This window comes from Aptenodytes patagonicus, chromosome 2, assembly GCF_965638725.1.
Source record: "Aptenodytes patagonicus chromosome 2, bAptPat1.pri.cur, whole genome shotgun sequence".
Taxonomy (NCBI): Eukaryota; Metazoa; Chordata; class Aves; order Sphenisciformes; family Spheniscidae; genus Aptenodytes; species Aptenodytes patagonicus.
In genome coordinates, this window is record NC_134950.1 from 166514764 (window position 1) to 166534917 (window position 20154).

General features: G+C 41.4%; 1 protein-coding gene across 2 annotated transcripts in view; it reads right to left on the reverse strand.

The window, feature by feature from the left end:
• The window catches only part of OXSR1 (oxidative stress responsive kinase 1), a 94560-nt gene that overhangs the window by 15586 nt on the left and 58820 nt on the right, over nt 1-20154 (reverse strand). For both annotated transcript variants that reach the window (XM_076331995.1, XM_076331994.1), the window contains exons 6-10: nt 11003-11112; nt 7373-7474; nt 4704-4837; nt 2501-2549; nt 131-196 (exon numbers count right to left, since the gene is read on the reverse strand). In XM_076331995.1, the coding sequence (XP_076188110.1) occupies nt 131-196; nt 2501-2549; nt 4704-4837; nt 7373-7474; nt 11003-11112 (461 nt within the window). The remainder of the gene's footprint in view (nt 1-130; nt 197-2500; nt 2550-4703; nt 4838-7372; nt 7475-11002; nt 11113-20154) is intronic.

Genomic DNA, 20154 nt, shown 5'->3' on the forward strand with positions numbered 1-20154 from the left:
ATATTTTATTGAAATGTCTAGCTCTGTATCTAGAAAATGTTGTACTACAGTAATTATCATTAAAAATGTGAACACAAGCATAAAAAACTAGTACGACGGTAACAGCAAGAGCCCAGGAGGTTTTCAGTACCTTTTTGGATCTTTCAGTGATTGTTGGTGCTCTCTGCAACATCTTCTCTTGTAAAAATTCTTTATTCTGCAAAAGAAAAAATATGAGACATTTGCATTGCTGAAAATGCCCTTTGATTCCTTCAATGTCTCTGATAAAGAAACTTAAGCTATTTCTAGCAGAAAGTGTTTTACATGTTTCATCCCCATTCTCCCAAAGATATTAACCACTTTCTTCCTTTGGACTACAGTACATGATGTTTCATCCTAAATACCTTTTCAGTTAACGGTGGCACTTTCCCTATGCAAAGTGATACGGAATTAAGAATCGAGGAGTTGTATCCTATTCTGTCTGATTTACTGGGGAACGTACTTATTATATTGCAGCATCTGATACCCTGCTGAGACATTTGGCATTCTTCCATTCGCAGATACTATGCCACCTGGATCCAGCCCCTTTGCTTTATCTCACCCCTAAATTTATGCCTGTCCAACTGTCAAAGGCAAACCTCAGATGTCAGGCAGGCTGGGATGCAGGAACCCCTCTATGCTGGAGTGACAAGACTGAGGAACTGGGGCAGCAGGATTTAAAGTGGCTGAAAAAACGTACAGCACATATGATGTTTAGAGAGGAAGTAAATGCAGTGACCACAACAGATTAAGTACTGGGAAACTGCTGTGATGCTTCACTGTATTAAATTTCCTCTTCAGCAAACTACTCCGGACCGGCTAACGTGTGGGCTCCTGAGCATACAATTTTCCAACCACTTGACTGCAGAGCCAAACTGCTGGCTGCAGGGGAAGCAGGCCAGGCAAGCACCCTGGCATTAGCACCGGGATCTGGCTGGGTATTTCACTCCACACGAGTGAGGTTGGATAGCCCTGCCGTCTCTGCCCATGAAGTGCTCCCAGAACTCCCCCACAATGGTTTCTTGCACGCAGGATGGAGAGCCTCAAGACACACACTGTCACTTGCTGATAAGTGGCTCTCAGCATTATCAAAACATACTTTTACATAACACAGACTGTATCTAAATATACAGTTCAATATAGACGTACAGAAGTTGGACTCTTCTGTCCTCAAGTTACAGCTGTCAGTTTGGCAGTGGCTGATGTATGAAAGTAATTTAACACTGAGTGTTAACTGGCACACATTTTCACTTCGGGTGCCGGTTTAAGTATTGCCTCATTTACAATAATGTTAATTTTCTATCACCACATATGCTAATATGTTACTCTGCAACAGCTTAATGAAAGCATGAAGGAGATTTTACACACAATGAAGTATAACATGAACCAGAAATCGCATAGCCAAACGGAGAAAGGTCAGCAATGTGTAAACCATCTTGTCACTTTGGACACCAAGTGTGCACCCAGCGTAGAGATGCAGACTATTCAGTTGCCTAAAATCCCATTATGGACAATGAAAACCTAATTAATTCTGTCAAGAGCCCAGGCATCAATTAAACTTGCCCTAAAGCAAACTTCTACATTTCATAAACTGGATCACTCTCTAGACTTCCTTGGTTGCACTTGTTAGATTTCTGTCAACTTTAATAGGACATCCAGCTCCTGTACAGATACCTAGATGTGGCCACTTCCATTTAAGCATCTTAATCTGGGAGCTGAAAACTACTTTGATTAATCAGCGATGCTGCTGTGCTATCCCAGGTATCAGATATCTTTTTGACAGTTTAATCTGTGTTCTGCTATAAAACCCATGTATTTTGATCACAAACATGCCACAGAAAAAATAAGCAAACAGAAAACATTTCCTCATTCCCATGGAAATATAAATTCTCCCTTGTATTATTTCTGTCTGTCTCCCTCAATAAGACCTTGCGTGTTGCATATGCACTAATCTCCAGGAAGTAATTACATAAATGCTCACTGGCAGCACACTTCAAGGCTAGAAATGGGAGTTTCCTACTATTTTGTATCCCAGGATCTTCACTTTCCATAAGGCAACACAGGGTGAAATAGTTTTAGGTAGCCCTCCACACAGTGGGCCTCATTCACTGCTTTGCATACAGACTGATTATAGAGTTTACTAAAATATAAGTTACATTTACTGCCACAAAGACCTTTATGGTTGGACAGGCAGCCAGAATGGCACCATTACAAGAGAAGAAAAAACCCCAAAAGCCACTGAAAGACATTTAAATGCTCAAGAATTTCTAGATAATTTCTCTTAATAGCAGCATACACAAGGAGGTACAGAAGAGGGGTTTCATTCTGGTCGTTCACAATGACCCATTCAACTCACTCAGCTATGCTGGCCCTAAGTGAAACAGCCCACACATGCCAATAAAGCTGTCACCATACCTATCATACTTCTGAAAAGTCCTCTCCACAGCCTCTGCAGAGATCAGTTTAGGAAAGGTTTTCTTACCTTTGCTTTCGTGAAAAATTTGTGTCTTAAGAGTTCTGCTGCTGTCGGTCTGTCAATAAAAACAGAGGTAGAAGAGACAATTGTAAATGCTCCCTTTCAACACAACCGTCTTCCAGGTTGCTGCAGCTTGTTGTAACATGGCATCTCATAAAGGTATCATCTTCTCCTGCACAATTCCCCTAAAAATCAGTCAATGTATTCCAAGTAAATTTTACACCAGCAGTCTTTTAAACACTCAGTGTATTCTGATCAAAGCCTATTCTGTTCAAAAGCAGTGAATAACTTGGGGGCAGGGGGTAGAAGTTGCTCCCATTTTGATGCTGAACTTGAGTCTCTTAGTTATCATCCTCAGTTTGATAGGATCACAGAAACAATTTGCTCAAAATTGAAATGAAGGATTATCACCTGCAGCAGGACTGCAGTACTCGCCACGTGCAAGTAACAGAGTTATTTCAGAGATACTTGATTATATGTGTGTAACTAGTTCTATTAAACACAGGCGGGACGATCGACCTTTGTCTAATAGAAAAAGGGGAAAATAGTTTGTACTTTTTCCTTAAGTTAGACTTTAGGATAGATACTGGAACATGAGAAACATCCCTTGGTCAGTTTAGAAGGAGCTTTCTAAAGACTCAGCCCCACATGAGAAAGCACCAGCTTACAGCATTTCCCACATGGCAAACTGTGCTTAAATAGTAACAGAGTTTAATTAGTGACTTGCAAAGGCCATTCATCACAAGGTTTATTTCACCTCAGACTACTCTAACAAAAATCATCCACCTTATAGCAAGGGAGCCCTAAAAATAATTAAAAAGCAATTGCACTACATTCTCCTCTTTGAGAACCCATATAATATGCATAAGCATATCTGATTCTGCTAGCTGCTCTTTCTGAGCCGACCTCCTGCTCCCACAGTCAGGATGACGACAGCGGCTGTTAGTTGTGCTTAGAAGAGAGAAGGGGTATGCCACAATTCAAAGTGATTATGTTTAATTCTGATCAGCACACGTTCTAACCTGCAGGGACAGGATATGCTTTAGAAAGGAGAAAAAACACATCACGCTGGGAAAAAACCCTGCTATCAGCATTTATCAAGCACTCCACCGGATTCATTAAGCATTTCAAGTGTAAAGCTTGTTAGAAGAGAGAGATCCCATCTCACGATGCGTGAGAAGCCTTTGTTCCTGGATCTGTCACAAAAGGGAACTGAAAAAATGTCTTCATTATTATTATTTTATGAAGGGACTTTTTCCTTTCCAGAATTAGTTTGCTTACTAAGGAAAAAAGAAAACTAAGAGATATAAAAACTGATCTGTGGGAATGCTTGTTTCTTTACCTTTGCATTTTAAGGAACACTATTTTTAATGCAGGATGAACACTCCTTTAAACAGCTTCACAGACTAGCAAATGCTATGACTATCCTCCACAGAAATACGTCTGAGCTATCCTGTGTGACAGGCTGTGGGTTTTAAACAGTGCCGTAGACAGCTGGACCCTCGTGCAGCTTTGAACGATGCCATAACATAATGATACAATGCTATCCTGGGAGCCACAACATATGCACCACCCCCTTGGTAGTATTTCTAACATCACTGAGTAGTCAAGCTACTGTTACAAGGAAGACTGAAAGCGTCATCAGGCCACTTAAGCAATCTGTATTGATGAAGATACATTGGTAAAATTTGTCAGTGTTTTTCCTGATTTCCCCCCCCCCCCAAACTAAATATTACTTACAATTAAGCAAGTCAAAACTACACTGAAAGCCTTCTTTGCACTGGCAAATTTTTAAAAGTTTATTTATGAAGCTTCGCAAGTAAACATATATTGCCCAACATGTAATTTCTGATTTATAAACACAGAGCAGTTTTGACAGGGAACAAAACACGAACTGCAGTCACCTGCTGGAGGTGGCAAGGGGGAGAATGGCACTATACACGCAGTGGACCGGGATGCACTCTCATTAACCCAAATGGAAGACGATGTGTGCCCTGGCCAGGCACGATGCCAGACATTTATCCTTCAAAATAAGGACAGCCAAGAGAATTTGCTGCCACACAGCAAGGTTGCTGTGTTCATTGTGACTGAAAGGCTGGAGGGGCAGAGAGCGTACCAGCTTTGAAAAATATGGAATACAATGAGTTTTGTAGTTTTGTTTTAGGGTTGGTTTTTTTTAATTATTTATTTTGGTGTTACCTGTTCTTACCTTTTTTCAGGGTCTTTTTGTAGGCACGATGAAATCATCTTCCTAAATGATTTCCCATACTTCTTCAGCATCTCCTTATCTTGCACACCAGTTTCCAAAGATGGAGGATCATTTTGTAGTGTCAGCATTAGAACCTGAAACAATTACATCTATTGGCAATGAGATTTTTCTTGGCCTTTGTTTGAGACAGATCTTGGGAATGCTGTATTTGCGACAAGCATTTTCATCAAGCATCTGAGTCAACAAGGACTGTTTCATTACAATGGCTCTCTGAGGGCAGCCTGAGCTCAGGGTGAAGTTTCTTACAGTTTAGACTGTCTCCTCGCACTCACCAGACAGCAAAAACTCACCTACCTTTTCCTCAAGGCAACTACAGGGTCTCCCTCTTCCCTCTGGTTTCCGCATTCACTAACTTTGTAGAAACAATTATTTTCAAAACCTTTACACCTCTGCAAATTCTGACTGTCAGCTGAGAGGTTCAAGACTCGTACAATAGGATCTAGAGAGCGTTACCTCCACCTCCTTTCCTTGAGAAGCCAGGCTAATTTATACCTAACAACTTATGCTAATGTTTTCCATCACATCTCCTGGCCCACAGTGCAGTCTGTGGGCCAAACACAAGGCTGGGATGTGCTTTCAGGCCCGTTTGGTGTGATTAAAGGTGTAAGCATAGCAGAACTTCTACCAGCCTTCCTCATTTGAGAAGCAGCTGTGCAAGGCATTTGATTCAAAGGCTCTGTTTAGATCTCCCTACAGGTATTTCTTCGCTAGAAATTAATGTAAAAGCAGAAGGGCAACATAAAAAAATACGAGAGTTCACTTCCGTATACCAATGCGACAGCAGGTGAAGACATTTCTCACACAAGCACCCATCAAGCCAAACTGATTATTTCCTTCACATCACTCATATTCTGAAGGAAAGGAAGAAAATTACTCATTTCCATTTTCACTTGTCACGTACATACAGATGAGTATTTTTAGAAAAGGAAGCAGCACATAGCACATTTAAATAGCTTTCAACAGCTATATTGCTTAGGGCAGCAAGAGCCCATCAATCTAGCTGAAATTGTACAGTCCATGACAGAACTCCCTGCTTTTTTCCCCCCTCTCTTTGGAGAGTCACTTAATGCATGGGTCATTTTGCTGCGTAACAAAATTAATCTGCAATGAAATACAATTACATTCAGTAAATAAAACACAGAAGTCGTCTTGCAGGCCACACAACTGGAACCCATACCTAATAGAATTGGAGACCCATAATTCTATCTACCATATGACAACACACCATACTAAATATGCGATCTTTGTATTCAAAGCTACAACCCATGCATTCAAAACACAATAAACAGAAGTACAGCTTGAAGAAACTACTGCAAAATGCTACCAAAAATCGCAGCACAGAAGGAAGTATCAATGAAAACAGCAACAGCTAAATCAGCAACACATCTCCCTGAACTCCTCACTGCTCTGCCACAATCACTGATATGGTACGAACTTTAATGGCATTTCTAAACCACTCAGCTACTCAACAGTCCCTGCACAGAGATGACACAAATCTTAAAATTAATGCTGTTCTACGAGAGTTAAACCAGTGCAAAGTCCTGACATTTAAAGCGATACACAGATGTCCCTGTTCTAATGAGTTAGGACCTATTGGATTCCCAAATGCTATTGTAATTGAGAGGTGGAGATGCACCCAGGTCCTAAAGAGGTGACACCCACCTTACATAGCACTCCAGCAGTTAAGACTCAGAAAAGGAAAGCTTGCTCCACGGTATGCCTGCAATTGAGGGACTTGGCACCCACAGGCCTCATATCCCAGGTAAGTAGTCTAACCATAAAGGTTAGAAAGGGCTCTCCACCCCCTCCTGTTCAATTTGAGGGAGCATGCATCCCAGGAGTAGAAGAAAAGTGGCCTTCAAGAGGGTGGGAAATGCAGAAGAGACTAAAACTTTAAGATGTAGACTCCCTGAAAGAAAAGCATGTTGGAAGCAGCTCCTGGTTCAAGAGTCAGAAAATAGGGAAAGTTAACCAAACTACATAGCAATCCAAAGTTCAAGATATTTAGAAAAGATTTTTGAAGTGTCAGTGTTTAAACAAGAACGTTTCCTCCACCTCAACTTCAATAAAATATTCATATTGCCAATACCACGCTATTTCATACTGATGTAGTACTTCCAGAAATGCCCTACCCTGGTTCAGTGATTGACAAGACTGTGTTGGCATTAAACAAAATAAGATGTTCTTTTGGATAACTGGTAACAGGATTTCTGAGAGGTATCAAGAAGGATTATCAGTGCAAGAGAAGGAATGGCTCACCATCCCAGTGCCACTGGATGCCAGATAACATTTTCTGAATGATTATTTATAGCCCTAAAAACATCTGCTGCCTTCAGAGGCTCCAGGATTAAAACACACAGCACTCTTCTCAAGAATGGTGGCCCTGGTGAGACTCAGGATCTAAATAAGAACTGTGCACAGTTTCAAACAATGCTGATTAAGTGGCATATTTTTAAAAGGTGACTTCAGATAAATCCAAGAACATCATGATCCACAAGTGCAAGTTGAGAAGACAAACTCTTCAGCGAAGCATGCTGGCCAAATTCTTGGAAACACCCACAGAACACACTGATCCTTTATCTTGCACAAGTATCTGGAGACCTGCTCACCTTCATCGGCGGGTATTTATGGTACGGAGCTGCCCCTGTAGCCAGTTCGATAGCAGTGATCCCAAAGCTCCAGATGTCTGCCTTGAAATCATATCCTCTGACCTGAAAAATATTAGAGGATGTTAGCATGTGCCTCTTGCTATCCTAGACTACAATCCCTTTCCTTAGCCTATTACACATCCTTTCATCCTTTCCTTCCTTTCCCCTCAAATTTGGAAAGACCAGCACTATAGTGTTAAAGAGATGGAAAGAACACTTTCTCCCTCCTCTCCCCCCCAGCTCCTTATACCTTTGAGGAGGTGTTTTAAAAGTCATAGTCTGATGAAAATTATGGTGGTGGACTGTGCAGCTAGGACTGCTCTGCCATAAACCTCTCTGTGTGTAGAACATAAAGGGGCACTGGGTTAACACAGGCTCCGACTTATACACAAAGACACAGAGAGTCATTAAACAGTATAATGAAACTCTCCTAGTTAATAGATGGACTGTTATCCCCTTGGGACATACGCCTCACTACACTTTTAGTCAACCGCTTAATCAGTCTGACTGCAAACATGCTCGATCCTGAAACTTCAGTACACATCACCTCAGTAAAAGGCCCCTCATTCCTGTCTGCAGACTAACATTTCCCTCCACTAATTAATAGTAGCTTCTGCACTTGACATTAAACACAGACTTGTTCAGGAAAATTTATAGCATTTACTTCCCCTCATGCACAGGAAAAAATATTTCATATGCCAAACCAGTTACTTCCTCATTATCATTAGGTAATATTTTGGCACTTGCCTTCTCTGCTGCAGAGGAGAGACATTATGTACTAACTTCAGGAGCAGCTACAGAAATCAAAGCTTTTTGGCTGCTTAGAACGGTTTGTATTTCTTCTCACTAGACTACGGAAAAATGAATATTGAATCAAAGCTAATAGGGATATTGTGTTCAGCTAACCTAACAAGCTTGAGAAAGACACTCACTGTGATGAAGCCAAAAACATTCCCCAAACTACCTTTAAGATGATCTTGAATTTTGGCAAACTAACAAAAAAACCCTCTTGCACTATTTTTCATATAATACTATAGTTGAACTGAAATTTATTATGGCAACAGGAGTTTATATCTTGCACTAATTTCATCAGCTCCGGTAGGCATCATTTTCATGAGCCTTAAAGGTTTGAAAGGCTTCCTGAAGTGCCGCAGTTTATGGGTGCCATGATTATGAATAGATTTCATGTCATTTAACTGAACAAGCACAGATACCTAGTATCATTTAAGAACACAGTGCAGGAAGAAATATGCTGTAAGGGTTTGGGGGTTTTTTTCCCCCCTCACACTATTTTTAGTGAATTTTTTGAGAATATTTTTGAGAAATTTTTGAGAATAACTTGGGATGTTTTTTAGCTTTATCTTTCAGTTAGTCTTGCAGCACATCTAAACACCATATAACTCCCCATTCCCCACAGAGAATTTAACTGTTTAGTAGGTGGGTTTTTTTATTATATCATATAATCCTGCTTGCAAATTAAAGCTACGAAGTTCAAAACTGTCTAGAGCAGTGCATCTTGACATCTGTCCAACACATATTAGTCACCATCCTGCAGTTAGTTTACATCAACAACATTTATTTTTCTCATCAACATTTTTGCCATAAATCTGTCGAGTGAACTTATATTAAAAGACAATGCCAGGCTATCATGTATTAACATGCTAAAGGAACTTAATGATGCTGAAGTAAACCAGATGGAATTGGGTCGATAACATCTACATATTGAAGGCTAACCTACAGCAGCCCCTTCATCCTTTTTCCCCCGAGTTGGATATAGCAGCTCAGAGTGACACCTGCTGGAAGACAGCAAGATGATATAAATGGACACTGAAGGATTTCACATCAGCATCCAAAATACCTCCTTACCATCTAATATTTGCAACAAGTTAGATGTGCGCAGCCTTCATGGAAGTATTGGCTCCCTAGAAAATCTGCCTCCTTCGGAAACACATCTGTTGTATCAAGAACCCCTGCTTTGTCACCAAAATCCTCATTTACCCTTTTTAGCACCTTCCTTAAGATCTTTTTTTTCCCTGTTGTCCTGCAGATTGCAGCCACCCCTAACCACAACGAGCCTGGAGCAACACCATTAAGTCCTGGCCAGCCTGCTGTACCCTGTGCACCAGGACAGGACACAAAGGACAAAAGCAAAGGACAACTCTGATCTGGTTTTGGAAACACTGAATATTCTATTTTTATTTATTTTTAAACCAACATAACAAAAAAATCCAGAAATATATGACAGTGAAGGAGTTCAGAAGCAAGTTTGCAAAGATGGCTCCTGACTTGGGGAGTGTGTCTTGTACTCTGCAGTGTTAGACTTGTACTCTGAGGAGGTTGCAGGAATGCTGTTAACGCACCAGCCCCTCAGTGCCACCATGGGGAGCCACTGAAAAGGCCAAGCATTAAAAAAAGCCTTTCATCAATAGTATATTTAAGTTACTCCAAAGTTATCTCAATCCTTCAAGAAGTTTTAGATATAGGAAAAAATGCATTAAAGTTCTACCACTGTTTTAGCGGGGGGTGGGGGACATGTGGATGTCTTATTCAAGTTCCTGCTAAGCTTCAAAATATTTTATTGTGAACAGCAAGGAGAAAAGTAACAAGGTGGATTTACTTTAATAAACCAATGTTTTCCCAAAATACTTTTGTTAAAAAGATTTTTGAAAGGAAAAAAGGAAAAATGGAAAAATATTCATAGTCAGTTGTATTTCTGCTTGGCACACCCGACAAAAATCAAGCCCTGAGTCCAGCCCTCTGTCAAACTGTTTTTAAGGGGATGAGGGATAATTTTCAGAATGCTCATGGCACTGAACACCAATGCAATAGACAGCTACTGCAAACGCCCTGTCAGGACTGTGGCCTAATTTTGTTTGTGGATCCTGCTTAGAAATGGGCAATGATATTTTATATTAAACAAAGTTTCCAGGTGGCCTTCATCAGTAGTCATGCAGACAAAGCTTCTATAGTTTAGTCTAGAAGTAGTAGAGGACAAAAAGTGACATATCTCCACCCGACGGGAAGAAGTATGGCATCTTTTAGCTAGCCAAAAGAGCAGAGGAGGAAGGCAGAGAGGCAAGCATTCCTCAGTAATTACAGTCTGGATACTCACAAGCCAAGAGAAACTAAAAAGCTGAATAAAGTCAACTACATGTCATTTTACTGTAATAACTCCCCTCTCTAACATGTTGCAATTAGCTACCCCAAATTCTCGTGTTTGCAAATGCAGAAGAGCACATTACTGAGGTGTATATGTGCATATTTACCATGTGTGAAACGATTTATATTCTAGCTCACATTTAGGCAAGAGGGATGGGCAGGTTAATCTTCTTTTTGCAACAGCTGAGCTGTCTCATCCTCACCTTAGGTAGGAGCCTGAAGAGACGCAGCAGGGCAAAAACCTACTGAGCACTTAACATTCCCCAGTACAAGCCTGGCTCCAATAGGCAAATCAAAGACAATCCTGTGGTTTTAAGAAAGCCTTACACAATGCCAAATTATCATCTTAGTTTGAAGTAAATACAGCCATTGCTGACAACAGGGAATTCCAGGTGCAGATCAGCTAAGAGGATACTAGGGAAAACAATTCACCTGTTCCATAACTTCTGGTGCCATCCAGCAAGGTGTGCCCACAAATGTTTTCCTGACTTTATTTCTGGTAATGTCACCACCAGTGGCCAGAAACGCACTAACGCCAAAGTCTGAAAAGAAAACAAAACCAGATTTTATTAAGAACACATCCCGAGCAAACTGAAGGGTTGTCCCCTCTTTCCCCTCATAATCCCAACCATCTATTAAGCACTAGACCATACGGTTATGCATGAGGAGTTTCCTAATAAACGAAGAATCATCAACAGTCAGCTAAGAGTGCTGGTACATGAACGGTCTGTAGTCCACCATTCAATTACTGGAGACAGCAGAGCTTTCAGCACCGGCCAGCAGAGAGGAAAATTCCACTTTCCATTACGGCCCACTGGTCACATTACAGCACGCCTGCGCTCCCCCAGCAGACCTGCTACTGTACAAACCTTCCTCTGACAGCCAGTGCTTTATTTACATTTGTATACATACACAACAAGTAATAACTGAACTTCAATTAGCATCCTGTTAGTATTTGCAGCAATGAAGTCGGGTACATAAAAAGTTACTAGACTTTGTAACATTTAACTGCCCTAACTGCATCCTGCAGACTGGAGTTATCAGCCCCTTATTCTGGATGGTTTATTACCAGAATATGCTTTGCTTGGTAATCTTCCATCGCTGAGATGCTCAGTGCTTTAACGGGAACTTGGACCGGTTCCCGATGATACAGCGGCGTTACTGAATCGAGCAGCATGTGCAGCTAACTAGCCCGACCATCCCAGAGGAAGCCTTGCAGACATTCATGCCCTGCACAGCGTTAACCCCCACTTGAAGCATTTTTCACAAGCTGAAGGATGCTCAGGGATACTCCATGCACTCGCTGGTAATTTTATTACTTAAAGTAGATCGTTCTTTTACATGAAATTTATGCTTTCAAAGATAACAGATGTTTTATGCAATTAAGAATGACATGGAAAACAGGATCTGTGAACAGCAGCAGGGATAGCAATGGGATACAGTAAGTTTGTTCAGAGAAGAGCATTACAAAAGGTTTAGCAACCAAGTCATTCAAGAGAGGATGGCAGACTTTCCTTGGAGAAAAAAAATAAGTGAAATAAATCAGGTGACAGGGAAGCTGTAAACACAAAACTGTAGAAGTATTTTGTCCTAACTTGCTCTAAACTACACTGCTTATGTATTGCAGAATTATAGAACTGCAACGGGTCATTCTCCATAACTCAATTTTAGCTACTGCTCCCCTTTTTTTTTTTTTAAACACAGTACCAGCAATCAAAATTTTTGAGATTGATGGCAGGCTTCGAGGCTAAGTCTCTGAAATTCAAGGGCTATTTCACATAAAAACAGAACATTATTGACCACAACGGGGTTGAAAGCTCTTGAAAACACAGTTAACTATGCCAGGCAGCTGAAAGTGTCAAGGACTTTTACTCAGAGGAGCCACGGAGTTACTCCATGGCTTAAGGATGTTATCCTAACTGAGGAATCAACTGCAACAAAAGATCCCACGGTACAATTTGCAAGCAATGGCACCCACGTGAGGACAGTCCCAAGCTTCCTCTGCATCACGCTAGCAGTGCAATGAGCCCCTTCTCACCAGTCTTTCAATGTTTGAGAAACACCACTGAAATTATCACTCAGAAGAATAACATACTGAAAACTTCCCGTTCACTTAGGTTAGAGGCTTCCAAGAACAGGAACTTAGTGCTCACGAAAATACTAGACATGGATAACTGAAAGTTGACATTAAAGAAAGCTGCATAGAAGTCATAGGGCTAAAACAAGCACCAGCAAATGCCTATTGTTAGGGTTCAGCTTCTTCCAGATGCGCTATCCTGTTCTCTTCCCTGTTCCTGGAGGCATCTTGTCTTCCTGCTAACCTTGAAGTTTTAGCACGTCTAGACGGATCGCTATCCCCGTCAGCACTGCAATCTGTATTTTTCTGGAAACCCACTTTTTGCAACAGTGATTTTGCTTTGAGATCTTCCATGTGTGTATCCACCATCCCTGCTTTTCTCAGAAAACTGAATGAGCTGCCTAAAAAGTTCAGAGTAAAATTACTTGCACTTTACCCCTCATTACGGGAAGTCTCACAAGATCTATTGTTCTAAACACAAGAGCAATTACAAGTTCTTTTAAGTAAGATAATACTAATAGAAACTTGTCCAAGTGCCATCAGCATATTATTGTGATGTGCTGTATTTGAACTTGTGTATATTATCTTACCTCAAGTTTCCATGCAGTCATTTTGAGGGTAAAGGAAATGCCATTCAAAGCAAAAGCATTCCAGCAGCAAAAACACAAGTCCTTTACACAGCGCACAGCATTCACCACATTTCACATCAAACGTGGGTTTAATAAATTCCAGTTGGAAATTGTGCCCCTACAACTGCAATCTGAGGTCAGCAGAAAGCTTAAATGGAATTAAATTGTATTCCGTTACATGGTTGATTTATTCAATGTTTTCCCAACCAATTTCCCCTCATTTCCAGTGGGCTAAAACAGGCACAACCAGCCTCTGCCGTAAGGAATGACTTTGAAACCATCTTCTCAAATGTCATCTTACTAACTTTATCCAAGTCCCAGCTATTAAGATAAGAATGTGCCTGCTCTCAAGAAATATCTGTAAACCAATAAAATAAAATCCTAAGCACAAGCTAAGGTTCAATTCTTACTTCTGAGCAGTTGGTACGTTCTGCGTCTCATTCTCTCTGACCCTGTTAACTACCCTCAGAAAGGCTAAAACAGAACAAGGTTATTGCAAATGAATTTAACTCTAGAAAATGGGGAAAGTAATGAAATTCAAGAGGTACGATAGCTCAGAAGTGTTTACATTTGTAGTCCTCTTTGGCAGCTTGTACTTTATATTGCCTCACTACGGTGATAACTGGAAAGGACTGCATCACCAGAAACAGGGAGGAATTGGAAATGTTTGGACCTGGCTTGCAATACCAGTAACCACCACTGCTGGGCCAACGACCGTCAGATATTCTAAAGGAGCCCAAAAGCAGTCTGCTAGCAAACAATAGTCTCCAGGATGTCTGGATGCAAGTGGTAGCATCATTTTTTTTTATCATTTTTCTAAAGCAATGTAGAAAAGATTCATCTGCTGGACCTGTTTCAGTGATATAAACCAAAGACTTCTTTAAAAAAAAAAAATTTCTCCAGACTCCCATATCACAGCAAAACCAACCCAGAATGGAAATGACAATTCTTCTGATGCAGGCTCTGCAGAAAATATGGCCAATTTTGTCTTTTTCAGCAGAAACATCATGCATTGCAAACCACATACCCTACAAAACACTCTACAGTGGCAATGAAGTTGCAGACTGGTGTTTGAAAAAACATGGTATTAGGCAACAATTCCTGCTATTAAGGTATCCCAAGTTGTCAAACTTGAAAACTATTCTGGCCACTCAGGAAATGCAAAAGCTGAAAGGAAAATCTCCTCTTACTATTCTGCGTTGCAGAAACAAAGACCCAGTCTAAACAACTCACCAACCCAAGAATGCAGTGGCAGGACCACATCACAACAGGCACCATTGCTGCTGTGTACGTCAGGAAGACAGATTTCTACAGTACCGTAAGTTAGATTGGGATAAAACAATCTAGAAGTCAGCCATTAAAAATCATCCTTCCTTGGCCATCTCATATTGTAACATTGCCTTAAACCTAAAAAGTCCAAGTATCTGCTCCTGTAGGTAGCTACCACAAGGGAAGGACGACTGCACTAATCAGGAGCCAGGACCAAAGCCTACTGACACCAGAAAGGCTCCTACGGAGTTTGGTGAGTTTGGATCAGACCCTAAAACAGCAGTTCCCGACTTCAGTGGGGGCAGAACAACAGAATAAACTCATCTTGACTTCAAACCACTCAGAATTGGTTTTAAACTTGGGTAGCCGAGGCATTACCCCTCCTGAAACAAAAATAAAAGTATTTCAGAAGACAGCATTAAGTGGTTTTTTTCACTGGTCACCTTCCTTCTTGTTCAGTTGTTCACCATCAGAAAATACCTGCAGCTGTACTTAGTGTTTTTCTGCGAACCTTACAGCATTTAGACCACTGAAGATGAATAAGCCTGGCAAGAAGAGGAGAAGGGCAGTGGTAAATAGCAGTTTTGTGCTGAGAATGCAGTGGGGTTGTAAGACCAGAGAAAAGAAAGATTAGTGAAGAACAAGAATCAAAAACTTCTTTCCTTTAAAGACTATATGGTTATATAGTGGTATTGGATCTATAAATACACACTTGTTCTCCCAAATTCTCATTTGGAAAGGTAGACCTCTACAGTCACATATTTCTAATCAATTCGCATGCAGAACAGCAGCTTTATTTTTACATGCATCACAAGTTTAACCTTTTTGCAATAATGTCAAGGCACATAAAAGGATGCATGAAATCCCTCTGCCGAGTAAACATAAAGATCACATCTGAAACTGGGCCCCAACAGCATGTTAATAAAGATACATTAATACTGCACAAAGTAACTTAAGGATAACAAAGCCCAGGCTGGGAGAAGCCACCGCCCTTGGAGAAGTTCACAAGCTGTTTCAACAACCAAATAGCGCAATATCTTTTCAGGAAACGCAGATATTACAAGTGACACAAAGAATAAAGTTACTTCACATCATGCTGCCGCAGGGGAGGCACCAAAACTCTCCACCAACCACAGAGAAAAAACAGTTTCACCCTTTTTCAAAAGGGAGAAGAGGCTCACAGTTGTCCACGACACAGCACCGGCAGCTCGAGTCAGCTGTGCAATCGGCACTGCTCTCCCCAAGTTAGATTCGTGCCTTGCCTCTTGTTAAAGCAATTTCATCTCCCAAAGTTAGAGTTTCCTAAGGGAAAGTGGGGGAATGACACTGCCTGCATCATAGCTCGATGTTTATGTAGAGCGCTATTTTAGTACAATGAATTAAGAGCAGTCAGGAACGCAGCGAACCGGTGACAAGCTGGCATGGATTTGTGGAAAGTTACACAAATTCAGTTACACAAGTTTTGCCTGGCCTTAACTATCCCCATTTTATAAATAGATAAAGCGAGAGGGGTTAGGCAATTTGCCCAGTATCAATTAGCAAGTCCTGAACAACTTCGTGAAACGTCAATCTACTTCAACCGCTTGGCAACACGGCCTGCCCGGGACATGGCAGGCACCCTGAGCACCTCTTGGAGTACGCGTTAATAATAACACTGACTGGTTTTAAAACCTGAAGATATCGTGTTATTATCCCTACAACAGAAAAATCCCGCACGAGGAGGGACGTGCGCCTTTCAGCCTTCAGTAGACCGTTGCTTCTTCACATTCAATCACAGAGGGGTGGGTGACAGTATTATTTAATATCCCAGTGGATAAAATCAGGGGAAAAAAAGATTTAGTCTGCACCCAGTCTCAGTAGGATGCTAGTATCATGCCATGGTTGGAGCATGGTTCGTACCGAGCAAGTCTTAATGACCCTGAAAAAGTTTCCCTCAACAGCTCCTCAACCTCTCTCATCCCTTCCCTATCAAGACTCTCACTTCATTTCACAATAATTTACAGGGCCTGCAGTTAAATAAACTGAAGAATATTAAGCCTTGCTTACTGTGAGAAGAAGTCTCCTGGTTTGTGCAGCAATATTGGTGCCGAAGCGGTTTATGTTGACAAAGAGTGTTTTTACCCATGCAGCTTTTAGACTCCAGGGAGCCAGTAAATGCCAGGGCAAAGAGGTTTTATGCTCTGATTAAAAAAAAAAAAATATACAATAATTGCCATGGAGAGGCTGGAACACAAAAGGCGGCGGCTATCTCGATTTACATTGCAACCACCGTCAGCAGAGCCCAGAACAATGGTATCTGGGAAAGAGTCCTGCTCTCTCCAGAAGATAGATTAATTCAATGTGCAAGAAAAAACTTCAAACTGAGAAAGCGATACTCTCTGAATTATAACAGGCTCCAAAAACTTGGTGCCAAGCCACAAGCCCAAGCCAGTGCCCTTGGGAAGAAAAAAAAAAAAAGAAAAGATGTTACAATAGAAGCAAACAGCCTCAGTTTAGGTCTCATTGGTCAGCTGGATCTGTTAAAGGCAATTTTACGCTTTGGTTCCATGGATGCACATTTCGAAAGCAAAAGGAGCTACATAGTTAAAAACAGAGCCATGAGTAAAAATACCCAGTCCCAGGACTTGGGGAGGAGTTTGAAGCTGAGCCTTTGTGCAGGCCATTAGAGGAATTTTCAGAATTCCTCCTTCCAGCAAATGCCCCCGAGCTCACAGATTTCTCCTCAGTCGCTTTACCTGTGCCCGCCTCAGCTCGCGGTGCTCCCACAGCGGCTTTCACGGCCGATGCACAGCCACCAGTTCAGAGTTACAAACAGAACCTGAGAAACGTCAGACACACCTTCATCAAGTTGCTTTTTCTGTTCAGCCTTAACAGAATTGCACAGCCCGAATTAACAAAAGCGGCTTTAGTTTTCACTGGTTAGAACTGTATAATCCTGCAGCAAAATTACTGCCATGAATTCTATACAGTGAAAGTTTCCCAGTAATTAAATTCACTGACATGTTGTGGAGGTATAGCCCAGCAGCGGGGTTTCCTCCACCACAGGGTCGAGCATTTTTTTCTAAACCTTGAAAGCAGCTTTGGTTTTTTTCGTCAAAGGATTTCCAGTTTGAGATTTGCATTCCTTACGTTCACATTTAAAAGTTTTACATTTCTTCTGAGACAAGAAATATGAATTGCATCAAGCAGTAGGAAACACAGAGGAACACGAGGTCGCAAAGGCCAAACACTGAATAAGACCTTCTTAACAACTGTTCACAGGCAGTTTTAATAGAGGGATGGCAAAAGGGAAAGGTGTCATTATAAACGAATTGAAGTCATTCTTTCCTGCTACATTATTTGCATTTTTTATGTACACCAAACCAGCTCCTTCAAGGGAGGTACGCCATCCACCCTAACCCTCAGGCTTCATTCCATAGCTGATCAATCTTCCCCCCCGCGGTGTAACTTTCCAGCAAACCTTAAACACGTTTGTTTCATGGGAAGGCAGTGATGTCATCCAACTGATAATGGAAGCACTCAACGATCAACAGAATTATTCATAATATGCATTAATATTATTGTCAAAGGCAAGTGCTTTGATCTTGCTGAAACAAAACTCACTTTAGTGGCATTGGTTTGCTTCCAGCATTTTTTCCCCCTCAAAAAATTCCCCGAGAAATTTTGCTATTTCATCCTGGGTCAGGAGGAAAGGAAGCTTAAGTGTCAGAAATTCCCACAGAAACAAAATCTCATGTTATGACCAGGTCAGGCTCTTCTCTAGTATTCAGTCATTCATTTGTTTTTGTTTCTTTCAAGTCATCAGCTGCCTTCACAGAAACGAAAGCGCTTCCTGCCACTGTGGTGAACTTGCCGACCGTGGTTGAGTGTAGCCGCTCCGCTGTGTCTCATGAAAGGTTGCAGCGTTAGTCTTTTCGCATGTTCAAAGAAAGAATTTGTAAAGAGGGAACTTTGCACATCTCACAATGTTGCTATGCAGAGAGATGGATTTCATCATTTAAATGTTGCACATATAAACCACTAATAGACAGTTCAGTCCAGGGAAACATGTAGGATAGGATGTGTCAGGGGAGGTTTAGATTGGACGGGAGGAAAAATGTCTTTACTGAAAGAGTGGTGAAACATTGGACCAGGCTGCCCAGGGAAGGGGTTGAGTCCCCATCCCTGGAAGCATTTAAAAGATGTGTAGATGTGGCGCTTAGGGACATGGTTTAGTGGGCATGGTGGTGTTGGGTCGACGGTTGGACTCGATGATCTTAGAGGTCTTTTCCAACCTTAATGATTCTATGTACAAATCCCAGACAAAATAAATCCTCTGAAATTTGTACAAGTAAGACTAGTCAACCTTAAAACTACTTATCAACTAAAAATTATTCAGCAGAAAACAAAAAATACATTAACAGGTACCTATTACCAGTGAGCCTTAATTAAAAAAAAAAAACCAAACCCCAAGCCCTGGCACCCTTGTGGAAGAGAAACACAAGCAGCTTTCTGCTAGGCTGGCAGAAACACTTGAAGTAAGAGTGCATTGCCCTAATGCAACAGCTATTTGCAGCCTCTCCCAGAACATAATCTAAAGCTCCGTACAATTACAAATCCAGAATGTTACATCTTGGTCCCATTATGAAAAAAACCTGTAGGATTTCACTGTACAAAGTTTGTTCCTTTGAGCATTTTAGAAGCCACTCCCTACCTTCCATCAGCTGCCACACGGAATGAATTATTTACACCTCATCAGAAATATAACAGCAGGCATTAAGAGCACTGGGAGACTTAAAAGGGAAAACAAAGCAACTTCAGGTTTTGAACAGAAGTCCCGTATTTTAGGTGTTATGTCCTGTAAAAGGGCTTATTGCCTTCTGCAGACGGAGAAGAGCTACCTACAAAAAAACCCCTGTGCATTGCAATGCGTTCTGCCTCCTGGTGGAAAATCTACACCTTTCATTCCAAGAAGCAAATCCAGGCATAGATATACCAAAGGAGTCCGTACCTCTCAGCACTACACAATGCAACAGGCACTTCTGCCTGACAGGAGAGTCATCGCCACACAGCTGCAAAGCCCTGTCCCTTAACCCCCAGCACACTGGCTTGACCCACTGCTGTGCCTCCACCAGCAGGACCGGGCACTAAAAAAAGAGACCTTATCGCAAACAGATCCAACTCTTTCCAATTAAATATGGGACTGAAAAAGTTAAACATGTACAAGGATGTTTGCTAAGATGGCAGGACCAGATGCGAGCTCTGCCCTCCAGCTAGAGGTGGCACAAGGGCTGGAAAGGCACCACAAGATTCATGGGAAGAGCTACAGTCCTGAGGGAAAGGACAGGCCGAGAGGAATCGTACTCGGGACAGGAAAACGGCACACTGGGAAGAAGAGGAAAAACAAGTCTCACAGGTTCTAAATGTATTCTCCAAAAATCTTGTCTTACTTAATAGTCCACAATAATAACAACAACAACAACTCCTCTTGATTTCTGGAAAGAAGAGTGAAGTCTGTAGGAACATGTATGAAATAAAAGACCAGAAGAGTAGTATTGGGGGGGGAGGGGGGAACCACCACACAACACCGTTTTCCACAGACGTATGATCCATCCACACCAACGACTGTT